The sequence below is a fragment of the Leopardus geoffroyi genome, chromosome A1 (assembly GCF_018350155.1).
Source record: "Leopardus geoffroyi isolate Oge1 chromosome A1, O.geoffroyi_Oge1_pat1.0, whole genome shotgun sequence".
Lineage (NCBI taxonomy): Eukaryota > Metazoa > Chordata > Mammalia > Carnivora > Felidae > Leopardus > Leopardus geoffroyi.
Genome location: NC_059326.1, coordinates 204,466,327 through 204,488,307, shown reverse-complemented (window position 1 = coordinate 204,488,307; position 21,981 = coordinate 204,466,327). Strand labels below are relative to the sequence as shown.

Sequence of the window (21,981 nt, the reverse complement as noted above, 5' to 3'; positions counted from 1 at the left end):
TTATGATCCAGTAATCAATCACGCTACTGGGTATTCACCGGAAAAATACAAAAACACTAATTCAAAGGGATACATGCACCTCTATGTTTCTAGCAGCCTTATTTACAATAGCCAAATTATGGAAGCAGCCCAGGTGTCCATCAATAGATGAGTGGATAAAGAAGAAGCAGTATATGTATATACAATGGAATATTATTTGGCCATAAAAAGGAATGAAATCTTGCCATTTGCAATGACATGGGTAGAGCTACAGAGTATAATGCGAAGTGAAATAAGTCAGTCAGAGAAAGACAAATACCATATGATTTCACTCATATGTGGAATTTAAGAAACAAAACAAATGAGCAAAGGTAAAGAGAGAGAGAGAGAGAGAGTGAGAGACAGAGAGAGGGAGAGACAAGCCAAGAAACAGACTCTTGACTATCGAGAACAAACTGATGGTTACCAGAGGGAAGGGAGTGGGGAGACGATGAAATAAGTGATGGGGATTAAGGAGTGCACTTGTTGTGATGAGAAACTGGGCGATGTATGGAATGGCTGGATCACGATATTATACACCTGAAACTAATACAACACTGCATGTTAACTCTGCTGGAATTTAAAAACAAAAAGTAAAGACAACAAACAACAAATAGACAACGACCTGGTCCTGGCTCTCTTTGTAGATTTCAGAGAAACAGAATGCTAATCCACTCAAGCAAGGCACACACACTCACTGAGGGCTCTGTGAATGCAGACCTGGGACAGGACATGTCTCTCCCTTTTAGAACTTACACTGTATTTGGGGAAGATAAAACATTAAGTTCACACAAAGACACAAAACAAGTGAAGAGATGAAAAATAGCTCCAGACAACGATGCTAGCAGGGTTGAAGACGGACCTGATTCGAGTTGAAAGAAGTGAGGTTGACAGAGTGTCTCACACAGTTTAGAAGAGAGAGACCACACGGGTCCCTGGAACAGGTTTGAAGTTTCCTACCAGGGAAGGACTTGGATGAATCTTTAAGAATTTGGATAGGTGGAGAAAATGAAGACTTGTCAAGACTAAATAAAGCGCATGGTCAAGAATTCCGAGATAGGAAAGACCAAGATGTATTTAGGGAATGGAGAAAAATAGACCACACTGTTTGAAATGAGTAGCTAGGAAGGTAAGCTATTGGGGATATGGTTCAAAAGATAGACTGAGGTCACACCAATGAGGCCCTGAATGTCAGTCTAAGGAGGTTTATCTTTTATGAAATGGGGATCATTAAAGATTTGGGAAAGGAGAAGAGTTTTAGGAAAATCCATCTTGCAGTGATAAGCAAAATGCATTAAGGTGCAGAGTGACTGGAGAAGGAGGTCAAGGTAGGAGTTGCTTACGTTACCCAGATGTAAGGAGGGCAACACAAATATGAAAGGGAATCCGATCCCCTACTAAAACGTGTATCTGGGGGCGCCTGGGTGGCTCAGTCGGTTAAGCGTCCGACTTCGGCTCAGGTCATGATCTCATGGTTCGTACGTTCGAGCCCCGCGTCGGGCTCTGTGCTGACAGCTCAGAGCCTGGAGCCTGTTTCAGATTCTGTGTCTCCCTCTCTCTCTGCCCCTCCCCCACTTGCTCTCTGTCTCTCTCTGTCCCCAAAATAAATAAACATTAAAAAAAAAAAGTTAAAACGTGTATCTGCAAACTCCTACATGCCACATGCACACGGTATTCTCCTATGCTTCCCAGTCCACCAAGAGGGCAGTGAATTTTAAAAATATTTTTTAGAAATTACAGCCGACAGTGGGTGCAGGTGGCAGCCTCATGATAACAGAAATTAGCTCCTGAATTAGGTGCTAAAAGAAATGTTTTGACCTCTTCATAGTGTCAGCTCTAAACAATAGAGGCACCTACCCTTAGGATAGGGGAAAATCTCAATATCCATGCTTTGTCCACACGGAAACATCAGGTCCCTCACAACTATGGAGTAGAGGAGCTGAATATGAAGTTAAGAATGTTTATGTGACTCACTTTTTGAGCATCAAAACTTTCCATTATTATTCATTTATTCACCTATTCATTAATTACTCAACAATATTTATTGTGCAGGTAAAATGTTCTAGGCACAATGCCAGTAAGTGGGGGATACAAGAATAAATATAACAGTATGTCCGTGTCCTCAAGAGGCTATAGTAGTGGAGGCACATTTAGAATTAAATGCTTAGGATACAACCCTCTTAGCCCACTATAATTGAACTTATAGAATTCTGTTCTTCCAAAAGGCTCCCACAAGTCATAAAGACAGATGCACAGCTGTTCACTATAGCAAAAAATTAGAGACCATCTAAATGTCTACCAACAAATAAGTAATAGTACATCCAAATGGAATAAAGGATGAGGGGTGTGTGTGTGTGTATGCACTAAGATATATGAATATCCACAATTTATTGTTTTATTGTTACGGGAGAAAAGCTAGTTTCAGTATAATAACTATAAATGACCCCATTTTTATAAAAAGAATGTGACACATACACAGAGGAAAAATTATGGAATTATATATGCCCGAATTTATAAGCAAAGACCACTTCCAGAGGGGGGGCAACTTTTTAACTGGCATGCAATATTTGTATTTTTTTAAACCTCCAACGCTATGGAAATCTGAACCAAGTCCTATAGAAACACAGAAAGTTAGAGAAATTAACTCTGAATAGGAAAGACAAGGTAGGCATCAGTTTGGACTCAATTCTAAAAGTGGAGTAAAAATTAACCTGATTGAGAAAGGGAGTGGAGCAGTCCAAGTAGAAGGAACCGTGTGTCCAGAGCACTGGGGTAGGAGAGAAAAGAATGTTTTTATTGCTTGTATAACTCACAGAGTCCAAGTCCAACACATAGAAGCTGGTGTCTTAGACCAGGGCAAGGATACTCTGGCAAGACTCTCATCAACTATGGTACAAGAACCTCTGTGCTGCCTTCAGATCCTCTCCAGAGCCTTAGGGAAATGCCTTGACCCTAGTCTCATAGCCTTAAGGAGGAGAGCCTCTTTGCTCTGCATCTAGATGCAGTAAAGGGCTTTCATTTTGTTATGCATATAAGGAGTGTGCATGGAGGCACATCCAAACACCAATAAACCAGACTGACTGGAATAGGAAGATCAAGCATTTATTGAGTGTCCATTCTGTGCCAGGTCCTGGACATTAGAAATGTTGAAATAAACAAGGCAAACTTTCTGCTCTTGAAATGTTTAATAGTCCAGTGGGAGGCAGGGAGGTCAGCAAATAATCGTAACATAGCAAAACAAACGTTAGCAGATTGATGTGTAAAGTGGAATAGGGTTACAAGTGAAAGAAACCAGATTCGAAAGGCCACATATTGTGTGATTCCATTTATATGAAATGTCCAGGATAGGCAAATCCATAGAGACAGGATGTTGTTGCCAGGAGTTGGGGGTTAGAGGGAGTGGGGAGGGACTGTTAACAGGTACATGGTCTCTTTTGGGGGAGACATGAACATGTTGGAATTGGATAGTAGCGATGGTTGTACAATTCTGTGACGATACTAAAAAACCACTGAACTGTATGCTTTAAAATGGTAAATTTTATGGTATGTGAATTGTTTCCATTTTTAAGCGCTATAGGAGCACAGAACATTGGTTGTCCTTTCATTTATTAATGTATTTATCTCCTAAAATGAATTGTTTCTTCAGCTACACTATGGTGCCTATTCTCCAAGTCAAACTATTTTAAAATCCCAAAGTTTTGGGTTTATTCGTGTATCCATCCATTCATTCACTGTCTTACTATCTAAGAATCACTATGTGAATTCTTATAGAGTAATGTCCAAATACATATACTTGTAAATTCTTATAGACTCAGTCGCTAGCTAGACCCTGGGAGTAGACAGATGAAGAGTCACTAGCTTCAGAGAGCTAACACTCAGACCACTGCTATTAGTTGTGACCCAAGCGACTATAATATATGAAATGGACTTTCAGAAGCATTGTGGGAATTAAGAAATACTGGCAGATCTGTGTGATTAGGAATTTGAGTTATCGGAGTGCTGACATCAATTCAAGGAATAGTTTCAAGCCAGAAAAGCACGTAAATTCAGCAGTAAATTGGATTACATTTCTCATAAATGAAGGTAGGACAGGCTCACCTGGAGATCATTTAACCTAAATCGGATTAACTATCAAAAGGCAAGAGGCAGGCCAGATTTATTTCATGTTGGCAGATGTGACTGGTGCCCTCCTGAGGCAGCTGGAAATATAAAAAGTCAGGAGAGATGGAATCCTCTGAAGAATGCTCAAAAAGTTCGGCCGCGTAGACTGTTAACAGGGTAGTTTGGACGAGGGCAATGCCAAGAGTCTTTTGGAGAACTGCGCCCCCTACAGGTTTTCTCGATCAGCGTCCTGTCAGAGTATTTCCCATTTCAAAGAATGGTCAGCAACTTCCTCTGATTGCAATGATGATCCAGAATTTCCAGATAGGAAAGATTTAGAGGTGGCAATAAGGTTGAAAAGAGGGATTAAGTGGCGTTTCTTCTGCATTTACAGAGTTTTAATTCAATTTATACAGTTACTTGGTTGGGGAAGCAAGCTGATGAGGGATTAGAAGACTACACCTTCCCCAAAAGACCACCCTAGGGCCACCACTACACAAAGCATGGAATCCCACGGGAAAGAACCTATTTTTGTTTCAGAGCTGGAGTTTAAACACAGACCCGTCTGATGGAGTAGGGGCTCCTTGAGGGAAATATGGGAAAATTTTTGCAAATAAGAAAGAAGGCTTTGCAGAGGGGGCTTAATAAAGCTGCAGGGCCCAGAGGTATGAACGAGCAAAGATCTGAGGTTTATTGTGAGGCTTTTTCCGCTCCACCCTCACCCCCTTTCCTAACTGCCCCAGACATGCCCTTTTGCTTTGGAAAGGACACTCCGGAGTGTGTCATCCCAATAGCTCCACCTGGGAATCTCTTTGAAAAGGTGATTTATGAGAACAGTAGATGCATTTCCCTGCCGGTCTAAGGTCAGCCCTCTGGGGGAAGGAGGCAACCACCAGTGAGTAAGCAGTGGGTCAACAGCAGCTGCCCAGAAGAGGCACCAGAATACTGCAGGTAGGGGCACTGATCACGTGAGAGGCCAGCATCCCTACCCTATCAGACCACCTCTCCCAGATTCCTAGAGGGAAAAGCCCTTTTTCTACAACCCACAATTTGAGAATTATCAAGAATATTTGGACTGGAGAATCCTGGGAAAAACATGTGGGATGACTGACTAAGCAACAAGGTGGGGACTCGGAACATCATAATGGCTATTCACCAGCCGGTGGAGCCCGGACCATATAATTTCCATGGGTAGCATCTGATGTGTGTATTCAGTAAATTGAACTCAATACTTGAATCATTCTCCAATTTTTTGTAGACTATACTAATCTTTGCCCCATTAAAAGACAATTTGCTACTGTATAAGAAGTGTGAGACAAAGTAGGGGGGGAAACACTTCTAACATAAGGCAGAATGTGGCAAGGGCTACGTGAGAAATAGAATGAGTGTCCTGCATTCACAGGCAGAAAAGAAAATTATAACAGAGATCCACGTACATCTTTATCAAGGAGGTAGCATTTGAGCTGGGGACTTGAAAGAGGGAGAGTTTGAATAGAGCAGTAGATGTGGAGGAGACAATGAGTATAAAGGCACAAATGTGGGGAAAGATAGAATATATTCAAATTTGGTGAAATTATACATTGTGAGTGCAAATTGTAAGAGGAATATATATGCCAAAAACACAAGTTCAGTAATCTCGAGGACATTTTTTTTTTAATGTTCAGTTATTTTTGAGAAAGAGAGAGAGAGAGAGAGAGCAAGCTGGGGAGGAGCAGAGAAAGGGACACAGAGGATCCAAAGCAGGCTATTCGCTGTCAGAGCAGAGCCCAATGTGGGGCTAGAATTCACAAATCGTGAGATCATGACCTCAGCCAGTCAGAGGCTTAACTGACTGAGCCACTCAGGCGCCCCTATGGAAATATTTTTAATGAAGACATCATGATTTACTTTAACAATCTTCTGTGGAAATCTAAGTGTGGAGAGAGAACTGATGACACCCTCTGCTCTCGTCCTTTGCTTCCAAAATACTCAACATAGAGAGAGGTGCCTGGGTGGCTCAGTCGGTTAAGCGCCTGACTTCAGCTCAGGTGACAGTCTCATGGTTCATGAGTTTGAACCCCACAAGGGATTAGTGAGTTTAAGCCCTGTGTTGGGCTCTGCACTGGAGCCTGCTTTGGATTCTCTGTCTCCCTTTCTCTCTGCCCCTACCCTTCTCTCTCTCAAAAATAAATAAAAAACAAAATCAAAATATTCAACACAGAAAAGTACAAAGAATGATACAACACCTATACACCCCATTCAAGATTTTACCAATTTTAATCCTTTTCCATGTTTGCTTTCAGCCTTATTTTTAAGAAATCTTTTTCCAATACTTTACTGATAACAAGCAAGGCTGCAATAAATATCCTAATGATAATAAGAGGCTACATTTGTTGAGTGCTTACTCTGTGTCAGCCACTGCCATATGTGAATTAATTCATGCACAGCAACTATATGCAGAAGGTACTAGATTTACCTCCATCTCATAGATGGGTTACTAACAGAAAAGCTACATCACTTTCTCCAGATTAAAGGGCCAAAAAATGGTGGGGCTGGAATTGGAATCCAGATAGCCTGACACTTTTCAAAACCACTAAGTTAAGCTTTGCTTGGTTTTCTATGTCTCCCTGGGCCTTGTATGAGAATTCCTCTAATGCAGTGGTTCTCAAAATTAAACGTGCACCAGAATCATCTGGAAGGTTTTTTAGACCAGATTGCTGTCAATCCCTCTCCCACCTGAGGTTTCTGATTCAGTACATCTGGGATGAGGCCTAAAAATGTGCATGTCTAACAACTTCCCAGGTGATGCTGAGTCCGCTAATTCTGGAACGCACTTGGAGAACCACTGCTCTGAGGAGAATAGACCTACACATGGAATCACTAGGTTGTAGGATATACTCGCTTTGGCAGCACATATACTAAAATTGGAAGCCTACAGAGAAGAAATATGCACCTTCTACTGTATTTGATAATGACCAATTTCTCTCAAAGTGATCACACCAACTTACACTCCCACCTGCAGTGGATGAAAGTTCCATTTGTGCACATTCTCAACAACATTTCATAAAGTCATTTAAAATTTTACCAACCTGGGGAGCTTGGGTGGCTCAGTTGGTTGAGTGGTCTGACTCGATTTCAGCTCAGGTCAAGATCCCATGGTCATGGGTCATCAGGCTCTACACTGAGCATGGAGCCTTCTTGTTTCCTGTATGAAATGTGCATGATTCTGTTCTGACTTCATAGTCACTTTCAGGCTTGTAAATCTGTTAATGCTCGCTCAATAATATATTGTGTTCTTTTGTCTATATTGGTACAGAGGGATCTTTTGTTGGCAAGATTGCTTCCTTTACACAGCGGAACCACCCAGTCTCACTGATACATATACACCCCTTAAGTCTTCGTGTTCCCATATACACATAGGTCTCTTTCTGAGCTTTCTCTTGTTTCATTGCTCTATTTATCTGTCTTTGCATCAGTTCCACACTGTCTCAATTAAGGTGACTTTTTAATCAATCCTAATATCTAACACCGTTAAGTCTCCCCACCCAACTTGTTCTTCAAAATTGTCTTGACTGTTCTTGGCCCTTTACCCTTCTTATAAACTTCAGAATCTGCTTGTTAAGTTCTGCAAAAATCTTTGAAATTTTGGTTGGAATTCTGCTGAATTTAGAACTAAATCTTGGGAGACCTAACATCTGAAAAATATTGTTTTCCCATCCATAAATACGGAATTATCTCTCTAGTTATTCAGGTTTTCTTCAATGTCCTTCAAGACCTTTATGAAGAAAATAATAAAATATTGTTGTATATCTTATCCTACATCTATTCCTAGGTACTTTATAGGTTTTGTGCTACTGTGAATGGTCTTTTGAAGAACTGTGTTTTCTTTTTTTTATTTTTATTAAAAAAAATTTTTTTTCAACGTTTATTTATTTTTGGGACAGAGAGAGACAGAGCATGAACGGGGGAGGGGCAGAGAGAGAGGGAGACACAGAATCGGAAACAGGCTCCAGGCTCTGAGCCATCAGCCCCAGAGCCCGACGCGGGGCTCGAACTCACGGACCGCGAGATCGTGACCTGGCTGAAGTCGGACGCCTAACCGACTGCGCCACCCAGGTGCCCCAAGAACTGTGTTTTCTAACTAGTTATTTTTGATGTGTGGGAATGCTGTTGATTGTTTTATGTTGCTCTTGTATCCAGCAACTTTGCTGAACTTTTTTAGTTGTAAGAGTTTGGAGTGGATAGTCTTTGGTTTTCTAGGTAAAGAGATGTTTTTATCTCTTCTTTCTCAATTCCTGTATAGAAATAGAAGGCTTTTCTCCTTTAATCCTTTAATTACTTTGTTAAATGCCTAGACAGTGCTTAACCCATTGTAAACTCAATACACAAAATAAAAAAAAATTTTTTTTAATGTTTATTTATTTTTGAGAGAGAGACAGAGGGTGAGTGGAGGAGGGACAGAGAGAGAGGGAGACACAGAATCTCAAGCAGGATCCAGGCTTCGAGCTGTCAGCACAGAACCGGACACAGGGCTCAAACTCATGAATCGCAAGTCAGACACTTAACCGACTGAGCCACCCAGGCGCCCCTCAATAAACAAATTTTTTAATTAATATAATGGATTAATCTGCTTTCTTCCTTGCCCTCCTAGGATAAACCATACTTGGTCATTATGTATTAATTTGTATATGATTCTGAGTTTGATCTGCTACTTTAAAATTTTGCATTTAGGGGCGCCTGGGTGGCGCAGTCGGTTAAGCGTCCGACTTCAGCCAGGTCACGATCTCGCGGTCCGTGAGTTTGAGCCCCGCGTCAGGCTCTGGGCTGACGGCGCAGAGCCTGGAGCCCGTTTCCAATTCTGTGTCTCCCTCTCTCTCTGCCCCTCCCCCGTTCATGCTCTCTCTCTGTCCCAAAAATAAATAAACGTTGAAAAAAAAATTTTTTTTTTAAATAAAAAAATAAAAAATAAAATTTTGCATTTATTTTCATAGACAAGATTAGCTCATACTTTTATCCCCTGATATCAACCTTGAATGTTTTGGGTATTAAGGTTGTATTAATCTCAACAATGCATTGGGTAGCTGTCTCTATTATTCTATTATTTGAAGAGTTTGTGGATTGTCTGTGCCTCCAATGTTTGGTAAAACCTCTGAAACCATCTAGGCCTGATGTCTGTTTGAGAGCAACATGTTCAACTCTGATTTAACAGTTATTTGCTTTTTTGGGGTTTCCTATATCTTCTCCAATCTTGGTGTCTTAGTCTTCTAAGAAACTGTCCATTTCATCGACAATTTCTAATTTAATTTCACTAAAGGTATTCGGAAAACTCCACCCCCAAAAGTGTCACTCTATCATATTAAGTTAAAACCACTTAAAATTAGCAATGCAAAAAGGGCATTCTAACTTTCCTACAAGCAGGAGATAAAACTCCCAAGTAAAAGGTGCCCTCCCTGAACCAGGAGGAAGAGAGGCATTTTTATCACTAGAGGGCGGCACTTCACCCCTCCCTTTGAGTGGGGAAGTTGAGGCCAAGAGAAATCTGTGCAAATCCTGTTAAACTAACTCTTCTCTTTGTGGTCACTAACCGCCCTGGCCCAAATACCTTCGTCTTATCACTTTTCCACAATTTACCACTCTGCCCCACTTAATTATGTGTTGACTCAAACTGCTTCTTTAGGTTTTCATTTCCTTATGAAGGCTCCCATGTCTTATATAGATGTGTATGCTTTCCCTCTTTTAATGCCTTTTGTTACACGGACCCCAGTCAAGAACCTATTAAGGGTAGAATGAAAGGGTTTTTTTCTCCTCTACATCACAAAGTTGCATAGTATTATCTCCAGTCAGGGCTCCTTTTTCATTCTTAATAGTGTTTGAAGAGGAGGTTCCTATGCGAAGTAACCGTTTAAAAGCTTGAACCTAGGGGCGCCTGGGTGGCTCAGTGGTTAAGCGTCCGACTTCAGCTCAGGTCACGATCTCGCGGTCCGTGAGTCTGAGCCCCGCGTGGGGCTCTGGGATGATGGCTCAGAGCCTGGAGCCTGCTTCCGATTCTGTGTCTCCCTCTCTCTCTGCCCCTCCCCCGTTCATGCTCTGTCTCTCTCTGTCTCAAAAATAAATACACGTTAAAAAATTTAAAAAAAAAAGCTTGAACCTAAATAATATACCAAATAGTTATAAACTTACAAATATCATGTGTTTTGAAACTAAAAAAACGTATTCGATTCATAGGTCAAAGAAAAAAATCACAAAATATTTTGAAAAGTGTAAGTGCTATTCATTATTATAACGGCTGGGTTATAAACTTAGCCTAAGTGCATTTATTTGCACACGCACGAAAAAAAAAACAAACGTTCAACCAAGAACTTGGAAAAGAAACATCGTAGGAAACTAAAACAAACAAAAACCAAAGATGGGGAAAAAAAAAAAAACAAAAGCACGACGTCGCGGCGCTTTACGGTCATCACGCTCACGTGTCTGAGGTCGTGGCGGCCATGAAGCAGGAGAGGCCGAGAGCCAGAGCCTTGGTGCTGGAACCGGATCCCGAGCCCAAGGACGGGAAGGAGGAGGGAGAGCGGCTGCAGCGAGAAGCGGGTGGTGCCTGTTGTGACATACCGGAGCCACAACCCGCCGCTCCTCCTGCCTCTGCGCGTGCGCAGCGGACTTGGCGCCACTGGCGAGGCCCGGCGGCTTTTCTGTTAGCCCGTGGGTGGTGCGCGCGGCGCCGAGGAGGACGTTCGCGGAGAAGCTGCCCGAGGAGAATAAGGACCACGCCCAGGGGAGGGGCCACGGGCACCCGAAAGCGCTAGCCTCTTATGGCGGCCGCCTGAGGAACTGCAGGCACCTGCTCGGCGTCGCCTGGGACCTCCCCAGGCCGCTGGCGACTCCAGCCTCCGCGCCCAGCGTCCTGAGGCCGCGGTTGGGCGGCCCGGACTGAGGCCCGGAGTACCCAGCTCCGGCTTGGGCTACCGGCCGCTGCCCTTCATAGAGCTGCGGGAAATTTTTAGTTTTTTGATTGATCTGTCCGTTTCCGAGGTGGGTATGTTAAAAATCTCACACTGGTGTCGAGATTATGTCAGATTTTTTTTCTTCCGATACTGTCCCCGTTTGCAATTTATCACTTGGAGTTATATTTTTCAGATGCACCCAAGTACCCTTCTGGACCACAACCGGGATCAGAGTGAAGCGGTAGCCTCGGACAAAATTTACAGGGACGCCCAAAAAACTCAGTAATTGAGATAAATAATATTTTCAGGCAATATTTTTGAGAACAAAAGTTTATACTAAAAAAATGATGAATAAGACACAGTTGACCCTTGGAAAACATAGGCTTGAACCATGTCGGTCCACCTATACAGAGATTTCTTTTTGATACAGTGCTTTAAATGTATTTTCCTTAGGGTATTCTTAACATTTTCTTTAGCTTACTTTAAGAGTACAGTATATAATACATGTCACATACAAAATATGTATCAGCTGTTTATGGTACTGGTAAGGCTTCTGGTCAAGGGTAGGCTATTAGTCAAGTTTGGGGAGAGTCAAAAGTTATGTGGGGATTTTCCTCTAGGGGAGGGTGAAGTAGGGCTCCTTACTCCTAGGGTGTTCAAAGGTCAGCCTTCCTACAATTAAAAAAAAAAAACCCAAAATTTGACCCTGCACTTGCATGACAGGTCTAAATGTACCTTCTTGATGAACTGATACTTTTTATCCTTCTGTAAAATTCCTTTAGTCCTACTGCAAGTTTTTGCCTAAATTCTACTTTTCTACTATTAATATTGTGACACTAACCTTTTGGCTAAATTTACTTATTCGCCTTATTTTTTTGTTTTCTTTTTATCATCCTCCCCCCCCCCTTCCTTCATTGGATTGATAAGTTTTCTTTATTTATTTTGTTTTTTTTACTGAAAATTTAGCTTGGGTTAGGTCAAGGAAAAACTCCCTTGGGAAAATATCGACACTATCTCAAACGTTTTTGAGTTTGAATGGTTTGAATAAACTCATCATTTTACTAATGAAAGTGATAGGTCAATAAAACTCCATAAGCATTTGTGTAGTACCTACCTTGTGTCTTTTATTGTTCTAAGCACTAAATATACAAAAATTAGTAAGTCATGGTACCTGCCCTCAGGATACCTCCAATAGCAGATGTTTTTCTAACGTTATCTTACAGGACCTCCTTTCTGCACGTGACATTGGTGCCCATTCCTTCCTGGAAATTTTCCATATCCCAGATTAACAAAATACGCATCTCTCCTAATTCTCCTAATACTGAGAAATTGCATTCTCTGCTCTTGAACCCCTCCTCTCCTCAACAGTTATTCCTCAAAGTTCCATCCTTGACCTTCTACTCTTCTTTCCATTCACATCTCATGCTTTGAATTACTACCTATGTCGGTAACTTTTAAATATCTTTATCTACTTTACCCTTTATGCCAGTAATCCTGACGTATGTTCAACTGCTGTGTTTTGTCTTTTTTTTTTTTTTTTTTTTTTTTTTTTTTTTTTTTTTTTTTTGAGAGAGAGAGAGCATGAGTGGGGGAAAAGAGCAGAAGGAGAGAGAAAGAATCTTAAGCAGGCTCCATGCTCGGCGCAGAGCCCAACGCAGGGCTTAATCCCGCCACCCTGGGATCATGACCTGAGCCAAAATCAAGTCGGATGCTCAACCAACTGAGACACCCAGGTGTCCGTCCACTGCTGTTGAACATACATCCGAATAGTCCACAGGCTCTAGATAACTCCATAAATCCCGGACTGAAGACATTATTTGCTACCACTGAAACATCCTTCCTTTCCTTGTCTCACTGAAAGGTCATTTACTGCTACCCAAGCCAGAAACCCTTCGGCACTCCACAGCCAGTCACAAACTTCTGTATATTTTACTCTCTGTGACATTTCTCAGATTTGTCCCCCACCTTCTCATCCCTGTTACCACTGCCCGAATTCAAGACTTCATCAAGTCTCCTTTCCCCCAGTCTTGCTGTTTCCTTATGTGAGTCCGTGGTGCCACAGCATCCTGTGCTTTCCTGTCACCATGTATACAATGAAGGGTTGATAGGACTATGGTTTTTTTTTTAATTTTTTTTAACGTTTATTTATTTTTGAGACAGAAAGAGACAGAGCATGAATGGGGGAGGGTCAGAGAGAGGGAGACACAGAATCTGAAATAGGCTCCAGGCTCTGAGCTGTCAGCACAGAGCCCGACGCAGGGCTCGAACACAGACCGCGAGATCATGACCTGAGCCCAAGTCGGCTGCTTAACCGACTGAGCCACTCAGGCGCCCCAAGGACTATGTGTTTTGACTGTGAGCTCCCTCAGTGTATCTGTGTGCCCACACCACACAGAACAGTGCCTGGTATTCGTGCTCAATAAATGTCTCTTGAGCTGAACTAAGCTCTCATGTCTTCTATTTCATTTTATCTTGTTTTAAGGCTTATAATGCTATTAAAATTATTTTCCTTTTTTTTTTTTGGAAATAAGATTATCAGTGTTTGGTCAAGGTCTTATGTCCCAAATGTTTTGTTGTTGTAATGTTTCCAGTATTAAGTGTCAGAGAGTTGGGTGGGCGATTTGCCACGATTGTCTGTCCCTGATTTGGTTCTGCCTATGATCCAATTTTGGACCAAGGCTTTAAAGATTTCCTGCCCAAGATCTGTTCAGATGAACACTAAAACACTTCACATCAAATCTGTGATGTGAAAGTTAGATTCTAGTTTTTAAGGAAATGATTCTGTTATTACAGAGAGATGAACTAGCCTCCTCTCTTACTTGGATGTATCGTATAGTCTCTTGCCACTCAAAATGTGATTCCCAGAGCTGCAGGAATGGCATCACTCGGGGGCTTATTAGAAATGCAGTTTGCGGGGCGCCTTCGTGGGTCAGTCGGTTAAGAGCCCGGCTTCGGCTCAGGTCATGATCTCATGGTTTGTGAGTTTGAGCCCCGTGTTGGGTTCTGTGCTGACAGCTCAGAGCCTGGAGCCTGCTTTGGATTCTGTGTCTCCCGCTCTCTCTGCCCCTCCCCTACTCACATTCTGTCTCTCTCTCTCTCTCTCAAAAATAAACATTAAAAAAAGAAAGAAAGTTCTCAAAACACCAGTATAAAGAACACTTTATAGAACACAGTAAAGTGGAAACAAAGCAAATGTTATGCCACTGTTGGGGAAAGGATTCCTAGGATAAAGATAAGAACAATAAGATTCATTTGCCTGCTGTCAGTTTGTCTCAAGTTTGTGAGTGCAATTTAAGAAGAGCAATATGTAAATAAACATGTATGTGTTTGGTTAAGGATACGTTTCCCTATTCTAGTGGACTTCACGCCTTAATGGAGCCACATCACATTGTGGATATAACCACAAATGGAGGTGTCCACTGCTAACATCGAGGAGGTAGGAAGGACTCACCAAGCAATGAGGCATGAGATTGCTTTGCCCAAATAATATCCTCCCAGATAATATCCTCCCAGATATTTTTGGAACCCTGGGATAATGTAAAGAGTGAATGAGGCTTTTTCTTTACCTTCATATGAAGACATTTGGTCACTAATGCTTCTCACAGCATGGACACTTGGACCGGTCAGGGAATATTCCTGAAGGGGATCAGGATAATTTTGTGCCATAGGGACATGCCGAAAGGCATTACTGCACAGTGGTTAAGCATACAGAGACAAACAACCAGGCTCGACTCCTGGCTTTTTCACTTACAAGCTTATGTTGGATGAGTTACTTCATTCTCTCTGTTTCAGTTTATCTGTAATATGAGGATGGTAATAGCACCTTCTTCACGGGGGTGTTGTGACAACTGCTTGAGTTTATGCATTAAGTGCTTAGAACAAGCTGACAGGGGCACCTGGTGGTTCAGTTGGTTGAGTGTCCGACTTCAGTTCAGGTCATGGTCTCATGGTTCGTGAGTTCAAGCCCCTTGTCAGGCTCTGTGCTGGCAGCACGGAGCCTGCTTGGGATTCTGTCTTTCTACCTCTCTCTTTCTCTCTCTCTGCTCCTCCCCCAATTGCACTCTCTCTCTCTCTCTCTCAAAAATGAATAACCATTTATTAAAAAAAAAAAACAACAGGCTGACAAATAGTAAACACTCCATGGTTAGAAACAAAATCACATCACCTGCCCCACAGTAGGCATCCAGGTGTCAATATTAAGTTTGTGGAATGCACCCACTGTCCATTTACTGCCCCTCAGCTTCAAATTCACCCTTAATGGCCAGTTCTAGGGAATTAAGATGGGCCCTTTAAATATTTTTCCTTCACGGGCTGGCACGATGTTAAACCTTTGTCAGTGGAGGACACTGGAAAGGCATTGCAGCAAGAGGGGTTTCCTTCCAGGTTCCAGGGTGCACCCCTATCATTTCTGCAGCACCAGGCTCTGGGAGCACATGACAGCTAACAGCACCCCAACTTGGGGCAGTTTGGGGGCAGAGTGTCTCCAGTGAGACACCTCCCTGTGAAGAACTTGCTCCTGCAAACTGGAAGGCAGACCAGTGATTTTCCTGCCACTCGGTGAGCCATGGCTGTGCCCTCTCTAACAAGGTCTGAATCTCAGCTGGGCAGGGAAGGGGTAATGGGATCTCTTCCCTCAAAAGCCCTGTATTCTTCAGGGTTCTGTGTGCCTCCTTCTAGCCTATCTCTTGTTATAGCTAATAATTTGTTATATTAAACTTTCCCTGTTCAAATTCATGTCTTGTTTTTGTCTCTTAATTGGACTCTGACTGATAATGAATGAATAAATGAGACTTCAATGTTCTAAATTATTCCTGGAAGTTTGTATGTTGTCTCTAAGATGAATGATCCAAACTTTTAACAAATGCCTATGTGTGTGAAACAGCTATACTGTTATCTATGATTAAGTGAAAGAAAAATTAGGTAATGTGTAGATTGTTGTCCTTTTTATGTTTTTAAAAATCTGTGTGAGTGTGCGTGAGTTCGTATTTGTAAATGCATAGAGAAAGTTCTGGAAGGATACACAGAACCCAGAGGGGTTATTTATTACCTCTGGATGGGGAAGAGGGATGAAAGGAATAGAGAAAAGGGAACTTAATATATTTTATTCTATATTTTAAAAATTTACACTGTTTGTTACATTTTTAAAAAAATTTAGTGTTTATTTTTGAGAGAGAAACAGAGACAGAGACAGAGCATGACCAGGGGAGGGGCAGAGAGAGGGAGACACAGAAAGGAAGCGGTCTCCAGGCTCCACGCTCAGTACAGAGTGCAATGCGGGGCTCAAACGCACTGTGAGATCATGACCTGAACCAAAGTCAGAGGCTTAACTGACTGAGCCACCCAGGTACCCCGAGTATTTGTTATTTTATAATTTTTATAATTTTAGGAATTCAATTATTTGATTTTTGTGACTTTCCATAATTTTAATTGATTAATTAATTTTAGAAACTTTTTAATGTTTATTTTTGAGAGAGAGAGAGAGAGACAGAGAGACAGAGTGCAAGCAGGCGGGGGTGGGGAGGGTGGAGAGGGGCTGTGAGACACAGAATCCGAAGCAGGCTCCAGGCTCTGAGCTATCAGCACAGAGCCCAACATGGGGCTGGAACCCACAAAATGCAAGATCATGACCTGAGCTGAAGTTGGACGCTTAACTGACTAAGCCAACCAGGTGCTCCTCATAATTTTAATTTAAAAAGTTAGTGATAGCGATGCCTGGGTGGCTGGGTCGGTTAAGCATCTGACTCTTGGTTTTGGCTCAGGTCATGATCTCACAGTTCGTGGGTTCAAGCCCCCTCATTGGGCTCTGTGCTGATGGTGCGAAGCTTGCTTGGGATTCTCTCTCTCTGCCCCTTCACCACTTGTGCTCTGTCTCTCTCTCTCTCAAAATAAATGTATAAACTTAAAAAAAAAAGTTAGTGATAGAACCTGGCCAAAGGAAAGGAAAGGAAAGGAAACTAACAATTATTGAGCACCTCTTCTATGCCCAACACTTTCCTTGTTATCTCATATAATCCTGAGAATAACTAGGTAAGAGAGGCATTGTTATTCTTGTTTTACTGTTAAGAAAACTGGGGTTCAGAACGTTAGACAATTTCTCAAGTTCATGTAGTTAGAATTCTGACTTGACCTTTTGGAATCCAAAGAGACTCCTCCCAGGCTTGCCAGCATTTCTCAAACAAGGTTTCATAGCAGGGGGCTCATGAGCGTGTTCTCAGGGTTTATGAGCTCTCCAGACAATTCCTAAATTTTAATATGTCGTCTCGATCATAATATTTAAATAGACATGTTCTGGATCTTCTGGAAGACTATCTTAAAAGAGCACTTTCAGGACATTTGAATTTTGCTTATGTTTATGCCTAGTGCTATTATCCGGTCAGATCCTACCTTAATTGTCCTAGGCCAGTCAGAAAGGAACAGAGTGGAATTTTCTAATGCATTCATGCTAAGGGAGGGCTCAGTTATATCATCATGGTTCAAACAAGAAAGTGGTGGGGAGAAAACACTTCTCGTTCTGAACATGCTAGCAAATGCACATAAAACTCAAAATCTGCATCTTAAGGATCAGTGCTATATTTGTGTTTGGAACGGTGATGGTAGTTTTGGCCAAATATTAACCATTACTTTAAATTAATATTGTTCGATTGAACTCTTCTTGGCTTTGCAGTTGTGTTTTTATTTAAATTTAAATTTTATTTTGGTTTTAAAATTGCAGAAAAGATATACACACAGGGGGTTTATAACTGGTTTCATGTTTATATACCAAGTAACATACTAAAATAATTAAAGGTTACCATTGAGAGTAAAAAGAATGTTTTCCTGTAAAGGGGCCCATGTATGACTCAGATTTGAGAAGGCTACTCTTATATTATTCTGTTTCTCCAGACATAGAAAAAGGACATTAAAAAAAAAACCCTGAACTACAGTATAAATACTATGACTGGATTCCTTAACCAAAATCTAGACTCTTACTCTAACAATGGTATTGAATTTAAGGAAAGCAGGGTGTGTTGTTTTAACAGAAGGGCATACCTGGAGAGAAATCGAAGAACAGGTTGGTGGCCCGCATGTCAGGCCCCTCAGGGACCACTCCTGGGGAAGTGGAGGGTCCTGACTGTGCAGAACAACTTTCAAGCCCAAATGCATATTCTTTGTTTTTTTAATGCTTAATGCTTTTGAGAGAGAGAGAGAGAGAGAGAGAGAGAGAGAGAGAGAGCGGGAAGGCACAGAGAGAGAGGAAGACACAGAATCCGAAGCAGCTCCAGGCTCTGAGCCGTCAGCACGGAGCCCAACGTGGGGCTCAAACCCATGAGCCGTGAGATCATGACCTGGGCTGAAGTAGGACGCTTAACTCACTGAGCCACCCAGGCTCCCCTCAAGCACAAATGTACATTCTTGGTAATCCTCCCTAGCGAGTGCCCTATAATTAAAACAAACAGAAAATAAAATGTCTTTTTAGGATGCAGACAAGTCCCCAGCAAGTGCCTGTGTGAGGAGGAACCATCCTGCTGTGAGAAAACGGGTTGTCAGAACCAAGTCGGTTTGGGACTGTGAGGCAAAATGCCTCACCCTGCATCTGCCAGAGACAAGTGGAGCCTTAGTCTGAAAATATCTATAGTAACAACAGCCAGCCCACAAAGCCCTAGATTGTGGCTTTAAATAATCTGGCTTAGGGCCACCGGAGTGGATGATAGACATTTTTATGGACTCGGTTTTGAGTTCTGGGAGCCAGCAGCCACGTCAGCAGGTGTATATACCCTCCTACCTTTGGGTAGAATCCAAGGCTTTTAATTACAGGTAAGTCAACTGCTTCCTGATTCACGCAAAATGCTTTGAGAATGCCAATTACTGAGCCATAACATTAAAATGGCCATTTAAGGCACCATTAAGGCAGTGGAACCATTGGTGCCTGGAAGAACAAAATGTATTTCTCAAAGTTACCAAGTGGCACAGACCACTTCCCGATCCCCTCCCGGAGCCTGTGACAATTGTCAAAGCCACCTATACCTCCTTCCCTGCACTTCCCAGTATTCCCCACCTCCCTGCCTCCCTCCCCTCCTGCTCCTCCCCCAGGTCTGAGTCCCTTAGAGCCTCCCACAGGGCACGTGGGACACACAGATACTCCATGGAAGGCTTTTATGGAAAGCAGTGGGTTACCCCTCTAGGTTCCACAACTGCTCTCAGGCCTACCCTCTTGCATTTTAACCCAACATCACTTATTTTTAGAGGGCAGAGGGTTGGGCGCTTCCCAGATCGTGTGGTTTTCCTGTGGCCCGAACTGCCTTAAGAAAAGCCCTGGGAATCACCCAAAAGGCCACTGCGGGGTCTCCTCACTTCTCTTTCTTTCTTTCATCACCAACTGGACCTTTTTCAAACACCTCTGTGTTTTGCTGTCCCACCTTCTCTGCCAGGACTGGGTCCCATGGGAAGTCTGGCCTTGGGTCTGGCAGGGGCATCCCTCATCACCCCTGCCCCTCTGCCTGCCTGTCTCTCCCTCCTCTCCCACAGGACAGCTGCTGTGATTGCTGAGGGGCAGCTGGAAACACGTCAGGAAGCTGAAGGGAGATACATACACTTTTATTTCAAAGCTTTATGTGAAAAAAAAAAAAAAAAAAAGTGCATTGCCAAAACTAGAAATAAAGCCTGAGCAGGTAAGCCTTTGAGAAACAGTGAAAGTGAATCCTAAAATTTCAATGGTGAGTTCTTCTGAAAAATTTTTACAGAAACATAGAAAATGATACACTTGTGTCTTTGTCTTGATAAGATAGATAGATTGATAGAAATGAAGAAGAGATTATCCAGATAGAAATGAAGAAGAGATTATCTAGATCTTTCCATGCTCAGTAATACAAGCCCAGTACATTGGTGCACTATATCGGGTCCCCTAAACAAATGCCTACGGGAACCAGGCAGTTAATAGGACGATAGCCAACTTCAGAGAAGGACAGGGGCTACTGCGCTCTAGCCAATTCCTGCCAGAGGACATGGGACCGTTGTTGCCAGATGTGATTTTTCAAGAGAAGCTTTAAAATACAAGTGGGGTGTATATGTGAGAATGTATATACGAAATCTGTCAGTTTTTAAGGGTTGGCAAATGCTTTCAAAAGCAGATCAGACACGACTTATATTTCACCTCTCTTCTGGATTTAGAGAATCTATTCAAGGTCAAGTTTCAGAAAAGACAACAGTGGGAAAGAGTCAAATCAGTCAAGTATTTAGTACTTCTGTTTAGGTTTTCCTAAGTACTGTAGAAAAGATTGCCTCCGGTTCAAATGCAGTTACAATCTCCATATATATGCTAGCAATTCACAATTTGAGTTCTCTTTGATATAATTTGTATGGTTCAGTCTCCTTTATCCTGCATCCCTTCTTAAAGGTCAGATTGCAGTTTTGCTTTTCAGTATCCACAGGGCTGACTTTGTTGTTTCCCAAACCCCTAACCCAGAAGGTGACGTCTGCCTTTCCTGCAGGAACATGGACATTTGTCTCCAGTGTAGCAGGTTGGGGGAAGGAGGAGACGGATGAATAATAGGGATTTTCCTCCAACCTCTACCTGGGGATTTTCTAAGAGACTGTCATCAGCAAAGGAAACACAGCTCAAAGTTGTTGTGTGGAAAGATCTCATCCTCCATGAGACAAATTACTAATATCTGTTCAAATGAGGTTCCATCCTTCTTGAAGATCAGCAATGTAAATCTATGCCAGTCTCTCGTAGATAACTGGAAATTCCTACCTGAAGAGATCGAACTTCCTGCCCCAAATTGCCGCCAGGACTTCACTCCTTCCTGCTCCATCTTGGGGAGGCAGCACCCCCTCTTTCCACAGGAGGCTTGCATAGCCAACACCCCCACTCACCTTCTGAGGAGGGAAAAGCCACACAGGCAGCCAAGGCCACCAGAGCGAGTCCTGTCTGCTGCATTCCTGCCTGCCCCACCAGCCCCGGGCTGTACCACAGGTGAGGCTGTAGGATCAGGAAATGAGGCTGAAGGTGTCCTTGGGTGCAGAGAGTGTGGAGGAAAAGTAAGCCGGGCAGCCCCGCCCTGGGAGGTGCTGGGGTACCTATTTCTCATATTTCTTTCCTTGAGACCAGGCTCTTTCTTACGACCAGAACTGTGTACAGCCACCTGGGGGTCTAGCAATGTCAGCGGTGATCTGGCAGTTGGCGAGGTCATTGCGAGTTGGGGGTGTGCATCAGAATCACCTGGGAACCATTAAAAAATAGCTGTCTACTCGAATCCGTCCACACACCTAGAATTCAGGATTTGGAGTAGGGGACTAGTGATTTGAATTCTTTTGAAGCTCCATAGGTGATTCTGATGGACACCTCCATTGAGAACTGTTGCGTAAAGGAATCCGTTTTTAAGTAGCTTGGTGAAACTAAGAGTTTCTGGGGACAAGGGTGACAAGTCATAAAAAAACAGTATTATCTGGTGGAAGGATATGGAAAAATTCGACCCCCCTCTGGCCTTGGTTTGCAGCCAAATTGTTTTCAGTGAAGCTGTTAGTTTATTTAGGAGAAAAGACAGGTAGAAAGGCCTCTTGCCTCTAGGCTATGCCTGGTAGAAAAGAGAGGCCCAGAGCAGATGTAAGCAGGAATGAGGAGGTGCGAGTTCTAGTCTGGCTTTGTTGCTAATCAGCTTTGAAAATAAGAGCATAAGGTAGGGTAAGAATAATTGGATTCTAATCCTGCCTCTTTTACTAACTGGTTGTATAACCTCAGAATATGTACTTAACTTTTCCGCAAATACAAGTCAGGCTGGACGCTCTCCAAAATTTTGCCATGCTTTCTTTATAATTGCTCTGTCTCATGCAGTAACTTCTTGTCCGTATGTAGCCCTTGACCATATGAAATGTGCTCACCCAAATTCAGAGGCACTATGAGCATAAAATACACACCAGATTTCAAAGACTTAGTACAAAAAATATAAAATATCTCCTTAATAAT

General features: G+C 42.5%; 1 protein-coding gene and 1 long non-coding RNA gene across 3 annotated transcripts in view; one reads left to right on the top strand and one right to left on the bottom strand.

Moving 5' to 3' along the window:
* Window positions 1-21,016, bottom strand: part of CCL28 (C-C motif chemokine ligand 28) — a 29,085-nt gene extending 8,069 nt beyond the window's left edge. Inside the window, exon 1 of one of the 2 annotated variants that reach the window (XM_045438724.1) lies at window positions 20,892-21,016. In XM_045438724.1, the coding sequence (XP_045294680.1) occupies window positions 20,892-20,955 (64 nt within the window). In that variant the 5' untranslated portion in view covers window positions 20,956-21,016. Of the gene's footprint in view, window positions 1-20,769; window positions 20,846-20,891 lie in introns of those variants that run through there. The other variant, XM_045438716.1, reaches the window with a different exon arrangement.
* Window positions 10,813-12,148, top strand: LOC123577012. Its single transcript, XR_006701677.1, has 2 exons — window positions 10,813-11,127; window positions 11,233-12,148. It is a non-coding gene; the product is annotated as an uncharacterized LOC123577012 (long non-coding RNA).
* Window positions 21,017-21,981: the final 965 nt, after the last annotated feature.